This window comes from Jaculus jaculus, chromosome 1 (genome assembly GCF_020740685.1).
Source record: "Jaculus jaculus isolate mJacJac1 chromosome 1, mJacJac1.mat.Y.cur, whole genome shotgun sequence".
In the NCBI taxonomy this organism is placed as follows: domain Eukaryota; kingdom Metazoa; phylum Chordata; class Mammalia; order Rodentia; family Dipodidae; genus Jaculus; species Jaculus jaculus.
Window position 1 is genome coordinate 102271034 of NC_059102.1, and position 12017 is coordinate 102283050.

General features: G+C 43.6%; 1 protein-coding gene across 1 annotated transcript in view; it reads right to left on the reverse strand.

Annotated features, from left to right (window-relative positions):
• Positions 1–12017, reverse strand: part of Bag1 (BAG cochaperone 1) — a 15224-nt gene continuing 3207 nt past the window's right edge. Inside the window, exons 4-9 of the mRNA XM_004658491.2 lie at positions 11542–11670; positions 9109–9191; positions 6717–6830; positions 2901–3008; positions 1650–1712; positions 1–956 (exon numbers count right to left, since the gene is read on the reverse strand). Of these exons, the coding sequence (XP_004658548.2) occupies positions 867–956; positions 1650–1712; positions 2901–3008; positions 6717–6830; positions 9109–9191; positions 11542–11670 (587 nt within the window). The 3' untranslated portion in view covers positions 1–866. The remainder of the gene's footprint in view (positions 957–1649; positions 1713–2900; positions 3009–6716; positions 6831–9108; positions 9192–11541; positions 11671–12017) is intronic.

The following is a 12017-nucleotide window of genomic DNA, read 5'->3' on the forward strand; positions in this document are numbered from 1 at the left end:
TGGTGGGCATATAAAGTAGTTTTAATAGCAATGGCAGTATAAGTCCACAAAATGGGTAAAAAAAAGCATCGAAGGACATGCAAAACTCAGAAGAGTATGATTAACAGAAACCCGTCACTCCTGAGAAGTTTCCATGGGCCTTTCCCTTACTCTGACGCCCCCTACCCCCACTCTGCCGCCTTCGCCTTCCTAAGCCAGGGTTCTAGACTGGTTTTAAGCAGAAACTGGGCTCTAACATACTTAAGAGTTGCTTGGGGTCAAGAAAATTCAGACATCAACCACAGGCCCCATGAGGAAAGGTTTCTTGAAATCCTGTCGCTGGCAAGGTCACTGGAAGACGAGGACAAGGTCCTTAAACAGCGATCCAGCCGGATGTTCACAACAAGGCACAGTGTGATGGCCCGTGTGCGCAGCCAGTCCAACGTTCTCAACTACACGCAACCTTCTCCTCCTGATTCTGTTTTTTACTTCTATGGAACACTGGGATCAAAAGATTAAGAACAACTTTGTGTGACTTAAGACCAGGGTGCCCTATAAACCTGGAACTAGCTCTGGATAAATGAGAGCTCTCACCAGTCCCCCAAAAGCACCTGAATGTCAGAAGAGTTGGTAAAATATGGGCAGGGAGGCCCTCTCCTAAAGAGGCAGCTGCTGGGCAATGCAGCCACGTGGAGCCAGAATGAGGAAACCGGAGCTCTACTTGCGGGTGGCAAAGACAGTACTTTTTCACTGAAAACTGGTGTAGGAGTCAGAAAATTGGCAAATGGCCAGCTGCTTCTGGCAGCCCTGGAGACACAGGCAACTTCTGTTCCAGAGAGGGTTGCACTGTTGACACTGCTTCAGGCCAGCACGGCCTCTACCACATTTCACTCAGAAAGGGCCAGATTTGTAGACTGCAGCCGCTCAGTCTCCTGGCAGATGTTCTGCTCCGCCATGTCACACTCAGCTAGGAATGCCTAAAAGACACACACAGATCGTGAGAGCACTCCCGGGGCTAGACAACCACAGCCCAACAAGGACCTTTGCTCATCCATTTAGTGCACAGATAACATAACAGGCTGTGTGCATGGACCGAGAGGGGCACTGAACGTGGACTCAAAGCATACAGCTGTGGTTTCTGATCATGTTACACACCAACAGTTACCCCAAAGGTGGTACAGGGGCTGAGTAGATGGCTTAGTGGTTAAGGCCCTTGCCTACAAAGCCAAAAGACCTAGGTTCGACTCCCCAGAAACCAAGTAAGCCAGATGCACAAGGTGCACATGCATCTGGAGGTTGTTTGCAATGACTGGAGGCCCTGGCGTAGCCATTTTCTCTCCCTCCTTCCCTCTCTCTCTCCTCACTCTTTCAAATAAATAAATAAAAATATTTTTTTTAAAGAAAAGTGCTATGGACAGCTGTACAACTATACAACTGAAGAGGGCGCTGCACACATGAATGGTGTCTGTTCTCTAGAGAACTTTTTCCCTAAGCTGAATTAATTCATATACAATTACAAGAACAAGAAGATTCTTCTCTGATGTTCTAAGTTCATGCTAATAAACAATAACCAAAGTCAGCCCATGCTAATTCTATACTGTACTACCCAATTTTGAAAAGATAAACACACCAACACATTATAATTGGTCATATACTACCACACAACCCACCTGAACCTTCTGCACCAAACTCTTCCTTTTTAGCCTACTATCTTTGAAATTTTCTGGTAGGACCTATGGAAGAAAACAATCTTCAGTGACAATGACATGATACACACTGGAAATTCACATACTATGCCAAGGTCATCAATGTAAATTAAATGTGCATTTTCAGTAGTCATTCCTCAGGTATATATGCTATATGGCCCTGTCCATGGAACTCACCCATAGAAAAGCGCCTTTGTTTGCATTGTCTGTACCATAAACCTGACCTGGAGCATAGACTTTGTTCTCTATTTCCTGGGTGTGGATATTATGTTCTAGACAGATGACTAGTTCAATGTGCAGGAAAAGTATCTTCTGTTTCTTTTTTACTCTTCTGTCCCCACAGAATCCCAAGCCCAGGCATCAGGGGGCCTGTCAATATGGATGGGGGCAGGGTTCATGAGGTCCCACCCTTCTCTGAGCTCTTGGCAATTAATGATTGATTACTGGGAGAGAGGGACACATTTTCGTCAGTGGTGAAGCTACTGACAAGTTGTGCAGGCTCAAGTAAATGCCATCACCCTCATGATCATGAAGACAATCCCAATTAAATTTGGGGGGGCACACAAAGATGTGAAAATAAGAGTACTAGTTGGAAAGGAGTAGGTTCAGCAGGAGTTTGAGAGGGAAAAGAAGGTAATAGTAGGAAAATATGATCAAAATACATTATACATGTGAGCCGGGCATGGTGGTGCATGCCTTTAATCCCAGCACTTGGGAGGCAGAGGTCGGAGGATTGCCTTGAGCTCAAGGCCACCTTGAGACTACATAGTGAGTTCCAGGTCAGCCTGGACTAGAGCAAAACCCTACCTCGAAAAACCAAACAAACAAAAAAAGAAAGAAAGAAAAATGTGATTTAAGGTGTTTGCCTGCAAAACCAAAGACCCAAGCATGGTTCCCCAGTACTCAGAAGCATATGGTGGTACATGCATCTAGAGATTGTTTGCAGTGGCTAGAGGCCCTGGTGTAGCCAGTCTCTCTCTCTCTCTCTCTATTTGCCCCCCCCCTCTCAAATTAAAATTTAAAAAAGTACCTTTAATGATGGCAGATGCTAATATGTGACAAAAGACCTATGTTGGCAGACTATGGGTGCCTAGAAACCAGAAGCTCTGTGTGTTCACCCAAGGATACAGCATGGTGTCTGGCACGCAATAGGAGTTTGAAACTGACAGAAATGCTGTTACCACAAACTAGTTCCTGAGCTGAATATTTGCTTACCATTGTGTCAATCTCCTCCAAGATCTTCATGAACTGCTCCATTGTTGCCTTCACTCTCCTATCAAGCTTGCTGAGAGCTTCTGCTTGCAAATCCTTAGCCAGAAAACCCTGGGGAATAAGGTACTCATTAGGGTTACTCGGGACTCATGTAAAACAATGCCACAGTACTGGTGAAGTAACCCTGAGTCTACCATTGCCATAACAGGCCAGACCATATCTTTAGCTTTTGGCAAAAAAACAGAATGGCTGGCCGTGGCCCAATCTAAAAATTACACCTGGGTGTAGGCTGCTCTCTCTCACATGGTCCACTGAGGCTTCAAAGGCTTCCTGAGGCTTGGTCTCAGTAAAGCCCTCAGTCACAAGTATATACTTATACACATGAGGCAGATATTAAGAACACAGGCTTAGCTGGGCACAGTGGCACATACCCTTTAATCCCAGCACTCAGGAGGCAGAGGTAGGAGGATTGCTGAGAGTTCAAGGCCACCCTGAGACTTCATAGTGAATTCCAGGTCAGCCTGGGCTAGAGTGAGACCCTACCTTGAAAAACAAAAGTACAAAGAATATATTGCACTATATTAAATTTTACTTTTGTTAATTATTGTGCGTGTACACGTGCATGCCATGGTCCCCCTGTGGAGGTCTGGGGACAACCTTGGGGGGTGTGTCTTCTACTTTTCTTGAGACAGGGTCTCCCTTGTTTTGCCAGCCTCGTTGTGTCAGTCTAGCTGGCCCAGCACATTGGAATAGCAGATGCATGCAACACTTTGCACCCACCTTTTACATGGCTGCTGTAGAATCAAACTTGGGCTGACATGCTTTTAACCACTGAGCCATCTCTCTAGCCCTTCCCGGCTCCCTCCTTTTTTCTGACATGGGGTCTCATGTATTCATACCTCAGAAGTTGGTATGTAGGCTATTGGTCTTGAATTCCTAATCCTACTATCTCCATCTCCAAATGCTAGAAGTATACATGTGTACTACCAAGCTCAGCTTATGCCATGCTGCAGAGATAGAACCCAGGACTTCATGCAAGCATTCTACCAAGCTGTATTCCCAGCCTCATACCATATTAAATTTTTTGTTGTTGTTTTTGTTTTTCAAGGTAGAGTCTCCTTGTAGCCCAGGCTGACGTAGAATTCATTATACAGTCTCAGGGTGGCTCCTACCTCTTGCCTCACAAGTGTTGGTATTAAAGGCATGCACCACCATGCCTGGTATATACTGAATTTTAAGATGTAAGGTAAAAAGTATATTTCAGAAAAATGACATCTGAGTCACAAGTGTATATCTGAAGCAGACAAGCACTGACTTTAAGGTATGACAGGCCTGGACTTGAATCTTTCAAGTGTGGTATGAGACTAAGGATTAAACCTATACAAGCTAGACAAGTGTTCAACCATTAAGCTATCTTCCTACTTCTTTTTTTCCCCCTAGCCCAACCTGACCTGGAAGTAATTATGTAGTCTCAGGATCTCAAACTCAAAGTAATTCCCCTACCTCAGCCTCCTGAGTGCTGGGATTAAAGGCTTGTGCCACAATGACTGGTCCTAGGGTTTTTTTTGTTTGTTTGGGTGTTTTTTGGTTTTTGGAAGTACAGTCTCACTCTAGCCCAGGCTGGATTCACTATGTAGTCTCAGGGTGGCCTCGAACTCACTGCGATCCTCCTACCTCTGCCTCCCGAGTGCTGGGATTAAAGGTGTGCCCTACCACACCTGGATTCTTTGTACTTTTATAAATTATAGGATAGACCCTCCCTAAATTGACCATCAAGGCTGGCTTTGATCCTCCTGCTTCGCCTCCTGAGTAGCTGGAATTATAGACCTATGCTACCAGGCCAGACTCTGACCCTGGATCTTGATTGTCATTTATTGACTTGTGGCTTACAGCTAACTTATATTTTCCGTATTACTACCTATGTGTATTTAAAACTTCTGTACAGCCAGGTATGGTGGCGCATGCCTTTAATCCCAGCACTTGGGAGGCAGAGTTAGGAGGATCGCAGTGAGTTCGAGGCCACCCTGAGACAACATAGTAAATTCCAGGTCAGCCTGGGCTAGAGTGAGACCCTACTTCAAAAAACCAACAAAAAATACCCCCAACCTTCTGTACAATGATCACATTATTACTTTTATAATTCAAAGAAATACATATCCAATTAATGTTATAAAATAAAGTGGAAAAAGAAACAGGCAGTCTTGGGCTATTCCTAGTCCTTAACTGGGTTTCAGTACTCTATCTCAAGTATGAAGAACTGAATAGAATGGTGACCCCTCCTCTGTCCCACTAGGATGGAGCTCAACTTGGACCATCTATAAATTAAAATGGTTTTTGCCTTGCTAACACAATACAACTTGAACTGTGAGAAGTCTTCTGTTCTAACTTAGACAATGCAAATCCTAATGTGGTAGTGCTCTCCTTTGAGCAAAATTCTGAGTCTAGAGAAAGCACATGCACAAGGTCCTGGGTTGGCCCCCAACACCACAAGACAAAAATCAAGAAACAAATAAATATCAGGCTGGAGAGATGGCTTAGCGGTTAAGCGCTTGCCTGTGAAGCCTAAGGATCCCGGTTCGAGGCTTGGTTCCCCAGGACCCACGTTAGCCAGATGCACAAGGGGGCGCACGCATCTGGAGTTGGTTTGCAGTGGAAGCCCTGGCGCGCCCATTCTCTCTCTCTCTCTACCTGCCTCTTTCTCTCTCTCTCTCTCTGTTGCTCTCAAATAAATAAAAATGAACAAAAATATATATAAAAAATAAACAAATAAATATGAGGGAAGAAAGGGTTGAGCCAGAATTTGAACTGGTATGATTACAGAGTTTGCCCCTGCCCTGCCACAACCGCGCATTATAGTCATAAAGTTCCTTTTTAAAAGTTCCTATTTAAGGGCTGCAGAGATGGCTTAGCAGTTAAGTGCTTGCCTGTGAAGCCTAAGGACCCCGGTTCGAGGCTCCATTCCCCAGGACCCATGTTAGCCAGATGCACAAGGGGTTCACACGTCTGGAGTTCGTTTGCAGTGGCTGGAAGCCCTGGCACTCCCATTCTCTCTCTCTGCCTCTTTCTCTGTCTGTCGCTCTCAAATAAATAAATAAAAATAAAAAATTTTAAGTTCCTATTTAAAAATAAAAATTATTTATTTACAAGCAGAGACAGGGAGAAGAGAGACAGAGACAAAGACAGAGAAAGCGTGGGGAGGAATGGGCACACCAGGATCTTTAGACACTGCAAATGAACTCCAGATGTATGTGCTACCCTATGCATCTGGCTTTACATGGATACTGGAGCACTGAACCTGGGTTGTCAGAATCTGTAGGAAAATTCCTTAACCACTGAGCCATCTCTCCAGCCCACAAAGTTCCTTTTAAAAAAAAAAATTAAAGCCAGGTGAAGGAATTTTCTACTCACACCAGCCTCCTTTTTTTATTTTTATTTATTTATTAGAGACAGGGACAGACAGAGAGAATGTACATGAGAGGGCATCTAGCCACTGAAAATTAACTCCAGATGCATGTACCACCATGTGCATCTGGCTTATGTGGGACCTGGAGAATCAAACAGGGGTCCTTAGACATCGCAAGCATGCACCTTAACAGCGAAGATATCTCTCCAGCCCCGTTTAAAGAAATTTTTATGCATGTTCATACACACACAATGTAGAGGGTGTGTGTGTCTGTCTGTCTGTCTGTTAGGCCACACGCATGAAACACTTTGTGTCTGGCTTTATGCAGGTGCTGGGGAATGAACCTGGGCCGGCAGCAAGTACCTTTCACCACTGAGCTATCTCCCCAGCCCTACAAGGTTCTTAAAGGAAGTTACCTGCTGGATTCCAGCAAGTTCTTTATTCAACTCTTCCAGGTGGTTAGCTACCTTCGCTACAGATGCCTCTAAGTCCTTCAACTTCTTTAGCTCAACCTCTTCTTCCGGATTGCTCTAACATAAAGAATAAAACAAAATTTCTAATCACTAAGAGCGGTAACCTGTATAAAGAAAAAATTCTGATCACAATTGGGCTAATTCACTCACCTAGAAGGAATGGACTAAACCCAACTGTTTCTTGGCAAGCAAATGAGAGGGTTCTACATTAAGGTTTTCTATCTATAAAGACTAGACCAGAGATAAGGAAGGTGTTAGACCTTCTAATGAGGGTCCTGAAGACTTAGCTATGGAAAATGAATCCAATTTAAATGGTGAATTCAGTCTCAACCTGGGCTGATCAACAGCCACACTGCAGACTAGAGTGAATATGACTGAGGAGTCCAAACTACCAATACAAGTGAAATTCACTTAGTCCTTTGTTTTGTTTTGGGAAAGGGGTCTTACCACATAGCTCAGGCTAGCCCTACGTCCACTTGCCCAACTACATCCAGCACGATTAGTCTTTCAGTTTTCTATTGTGCTCCCTACATGTCATGTACTATGCTTAGTATGTTACTTATGCTGTTTTTTTAGGCCTTACCACATCCCAAAGAGGCAGGTATTGTTTTACAGATGAAAAGCTGAGGCTGAATGTAGCCAAGTAACCTGAGGTCACATAGCCCAAATGAGGTGGCACAAACTAGAATCCATGAGACTGACCTGCTGTGCTAACGAGACACCTTACAGACTAAAATTCAGCCAGGGCCACATGTTCTGAGGCTTCTCTATAGCTGCTGCTGCTGCTTTTTTTTTGTTTTTCCTTTTGGGTTTTTCAAATGAGGTAGGGTCTCACTTTAGCCCAGGCTAACCTGGAATTCACCATGTAGTCTCAGGGTGGCCTCAAAGTCACTGCGATCTGCCTACCTCTGCCTCCCGAGTGCTGGGATTAGAAGTGTGTATGCATGCCACCACTTGTTCTACAGCTTCTGAAACTCAACCCATTGGGGGAGGGGAGTCCCACCTGCTGCTCATCACCATTCTCCCTCACCCTTCAGCAAGAAATCTAGAATAGGGTTGGAGAGATGGCTTATTGGTTAAAGTACTTGCATGTGAAGCATAAGGATTTAGGCTCAATTCTCCAGATCCCACATAAACCAGATGCAAACAGTGGCACATGTGTCTGGGCCCTGGCATGCCCACTGTCTTTCTTTCTCTCCCCCGCCCCAATGTCTAACTATATCTTAAAAAAAAAAAAAATCTAGAATATTCTTTCCCTCATCCATGCAACTGACAGCCAGTGCCAACAGCTTCCTGTTTCATTATATCATCTTCAACTGTTCATTCCTCTTTATGGCCAAATCCCAAGCCCCCATCTCTCAGCAGTTTCAATTCTAGATGAGACTGTTGTTTTTAAATGAACTCTAGATGCATTGGTACTGGAGAATCGAACCTGGCTCCTTAGGCGTTGCAGACAAGAGTCTTAACTGCTGAGCCATCTCTCCAGTTCTAGATGAGACTTTCTTTACTCACCTCTGCACTCTCTCTCTCTCTACTCAGCCACCTCACTCCAAATAAGGAAACATTCTATGTTCAATAATTCTACTGTGTCATAATGCAGGGCTGGGCACAGCTCTCATCACCCAAGGACCACTGCCCTCACCCATCACCAACTGACCCTGTTTTTTGGCTTGTTGTTTTTTGGACAGTGGGGGACACAAGGTCTCACATACTCCAGGCTGGCCTTGAACTCATTGTAGGCAAGGATAATCTTGAACTCATCCTCCTACCTCTACCTCACAAGTGCTGAGTTTACAGGCATTTGGGTGTGCTGGGGATTAGACATAGGGCCTCCTGTATGCTGAGCAAGTACTCTACCAACTGAGCCACATGTGCAGCCTCAACTGACTATTTTATTCTCTGTTCTTTAGTCTAAACATTTCCATTCAAAGAGGATCTTCATCCTATGAGAGATTTCAGTAAGAAGGGTGGTTAAAAGGAGACAGGCTCCTAAAACTAGCATGTGGTATTCATCTTTAATATCTACAGCTTTAACAAAATACTCTCTTGCAAATTCCATTCAGGTAAGACCTGTTCTAGGTTCCATTTTAACGAGACTGAGGGTCCACCACAGAAACAAAACCCATGTCATTGAGATAGTACATGGTTCCTAGCTCCTAAAACAAAGGTCCTAATAAACAGAAACAGAAAGGTACAAATATAGAACAAAACTAGTGATTTCAGAGATTTTGCTTAAACAGGTATGTCACCAGTGCAGAATCTGGGTCCCCAATTTGGCCATCTAAGCAGAATCACATGCAGAAGACTCAGGGCTCTGGTAGATAAAGCAATTTACCTTTTCCCCAATTAACATGACCCGGCAGCCATCTTGCATTCCAAGTGCTGACAATGGTGTCTCCATTTCCTTCAGGGACTTTCCTGAGAAAAGACAAGAAAGGCATGCCAGGTTGTAACAACTATACAACACTGAAAATAGACTAACGTCTAAGAAAAAGTGTGCTCACTAATGAGAAGAAAGTAAGTTGATATAACCTTTTTAGAAAGTATTAATCCTTTAATACCACTTTTATTTTAAAAATATTTATATATTTATTTATTTGAGAAAGAGTTGGGGAGGGGGAAAGAATGGGTATGTCAGGGCCTCCAGGCACTACAAATGAACTCCAGATGCATGCGACACTTTGTGCACCTGGCTTTATGTGGGTACTGGGGAATAGAACCTGAGTCCTTAGGCTTTGCAGGCAAGTGTCTTAACTGCTGAGCCATCTCCTCAGACCCCTGTAATACCACTTTTAGATATTTATCCTAAACAAAAAGGTAGAAATATACCTACACAGTAACTATCACAAAATAACATTCAGGAATAGGAGATCACTACTACTCATAAAATAGATTTCTGTATAACAAAAAAATCTTGTAGTCAACAAAGCCCATTTTTCTCAGAATACTTTGTCTCTCTTCTCTGTTGTTTTTATTTTATTTTATTTGAGATAGAGAGAGGCGGGGGGAGGGGGGAGAAAACGGGCATGCCAGGACCATCAGCCACTGTAAACAAACTCCAGACATATGCACTCCTTGTGCAACTTGCTTACGTGGGTCCAGGGAATCAAATCTAGGTTCTTTGGCTTTGCAGGGAATTGCCTTAACTGCTAAGTCATCTCTCCAGCCCTCCCAGGATACTCTGACGCTACAGTGAATGTTAATAACACAATACTATAAGAAAAAAAATGTAGTATTTAAGGGTTTGAGATGTGGTTTGGTGGTATCATACTTGTCCACCTTTTGGGAGGGGGAGAGGGAAGAGGAAGAGGAAATTATTCAGGAGGAAAACTTTCCTCTTTCTGCTTTCTATTTGGAAACTTTCTTTTCTTTTTTCTTTCTTCCTTCCCTTCCTTTTCTCTCCCTTCCTTCTTTTGGCTATATTGCCAAAATCGGGTGGAGCTTGCCTCTCCTTCAAAGTACTGGATTCAGGCATGCACCACCCAACCTTGCAACATAAATTTCTGTTGTCTTTATAACTCAGAAATAAAAGCTTAAAAAAAAAAGAAAAAGAAAAGAAAGAAAGAAGATAGACACTGGGGCATGTTAATTCCAGTACTTGGGAGGTGGAGGCAAGATGACCAGGAGCTCAAGGTCATCCTTAGCTACAAACCTACTTCACTGATGGAGTGGACTGTAACAGACCCTGTCCTTTGCCCCTCACCAAAAAAAAAAAAAAAAAAACCACACAAAAAAAAGCCAAGAAACTTCTACTATGAAATATAAACAAAAGTATTTCCTGTTACTTAATTTTTTCTAAAATGACTAGCAACTAATGAGATAAACCTGCCCCTACAAGACACCAGTCTTGAAAGAGTGAATGTAGAGGATGGGGTGGGGAGGAGGTGGTTCCTCCAGTCAGCTTCATCCGCACCACCCAGTGCACCTTTCCCATCCAGACTCCTGCAAAATTTGTTCAAAACCCAAGTCAGCACAATGCTAAGCTTTGGAAATAGCGGTGCCTCTGCTCTCATGGAGTTTGTTATCTTAACAGAAACCAGATATTAGCATTTACTTAACAGTACCTCCCCCGCTCCCCCCAAGGTAGGGTCTCACTCTAGCCCAGGCTGACCTGGAATTCACTATGTAGTTTCAGGATGGCCTCGAACTCACAGCAATCCTCCTACCTCTGCCTCCCAAGTGCTGGGATGAAAGGTGTGCGCCACCATGCCCAGCACTCAACCTAGTACTTTTAATAAATTGTGCAGTACTAGGGAGTGTCATAGGAACATACACTGGGGAGGATCTAGCCTAGGCAGAGAAGATTGTCAAGTTCATTGTGGTTTCTGTCATCATCATACCACTTCAAATAAGACGCCTGTCCAGGTGTTTGTAAAGTGTAGTACATAGCAGTTCCTTAATAAATATTTATTAAAGGATTGAATGAAGAAACAAAAATGGTTCTAGTTTACTATTTTTTTCTAAATTTTTTTGTCCTATGTTTATTTATTTATTTGAAAGTGACAGACAGAAAGAGGCAGAGAGTGAGAGAATGGGCACACCAGGGCCTCCAGCCACGGCAAACGAACTCCAGACGTGTGCAACCCCTTGTGCATCTGGCTAACGTGGGTCCTGGGGAATCGAGCCTCGAACCAGGGTCCTTAGGCTTCACAGGCAAGCGCTTAACCGTTAAGCCATCTCTCCAGCCCTCTAGTTTACTATTAAGTAGGTCTAAGCAGCTTTAAATTTGTCCTTGAGCCTTAAGTACCCAAAACCAAACAATGCCTACCCTTAAATATGAGCTTCTGAAAAGGTACTGGAACCCCTGTGGCCTCTTCAACAACCTGGGCCAGGTCTTGGACAATTGGTTCACTGCTGCCCTGCTGTGGGGTAACATGAAGGTCATACTTCTCATTGCCTGGAGAGAAAGAAAAAACATTTGATGAGGATGACTTCCACATAAATCTAAATATATTCTGGTGTGTCCTTACAGAATTAGGCATAGAACTCAGGGCCTTCGGCTTTCTGGGCACATGTTCTAGCACTAAGTGATGTCCCTGTCTAGTCTGAAGCTTTACAACTTCTACCTAGCCTTCAAGGCCCAAGTCATATGCTCCCTATTCCAAAACCTTTCTCTGGTGACCTGCTCAAAAAGTTTTTGGTTCCTCTATTACAAAAGACTATTGTAATGATAGCTAACATTTTAAGCACATATGCATAACAAGCTAAACCAAGACTAATTACATGTGTTATCCTATTTAATCC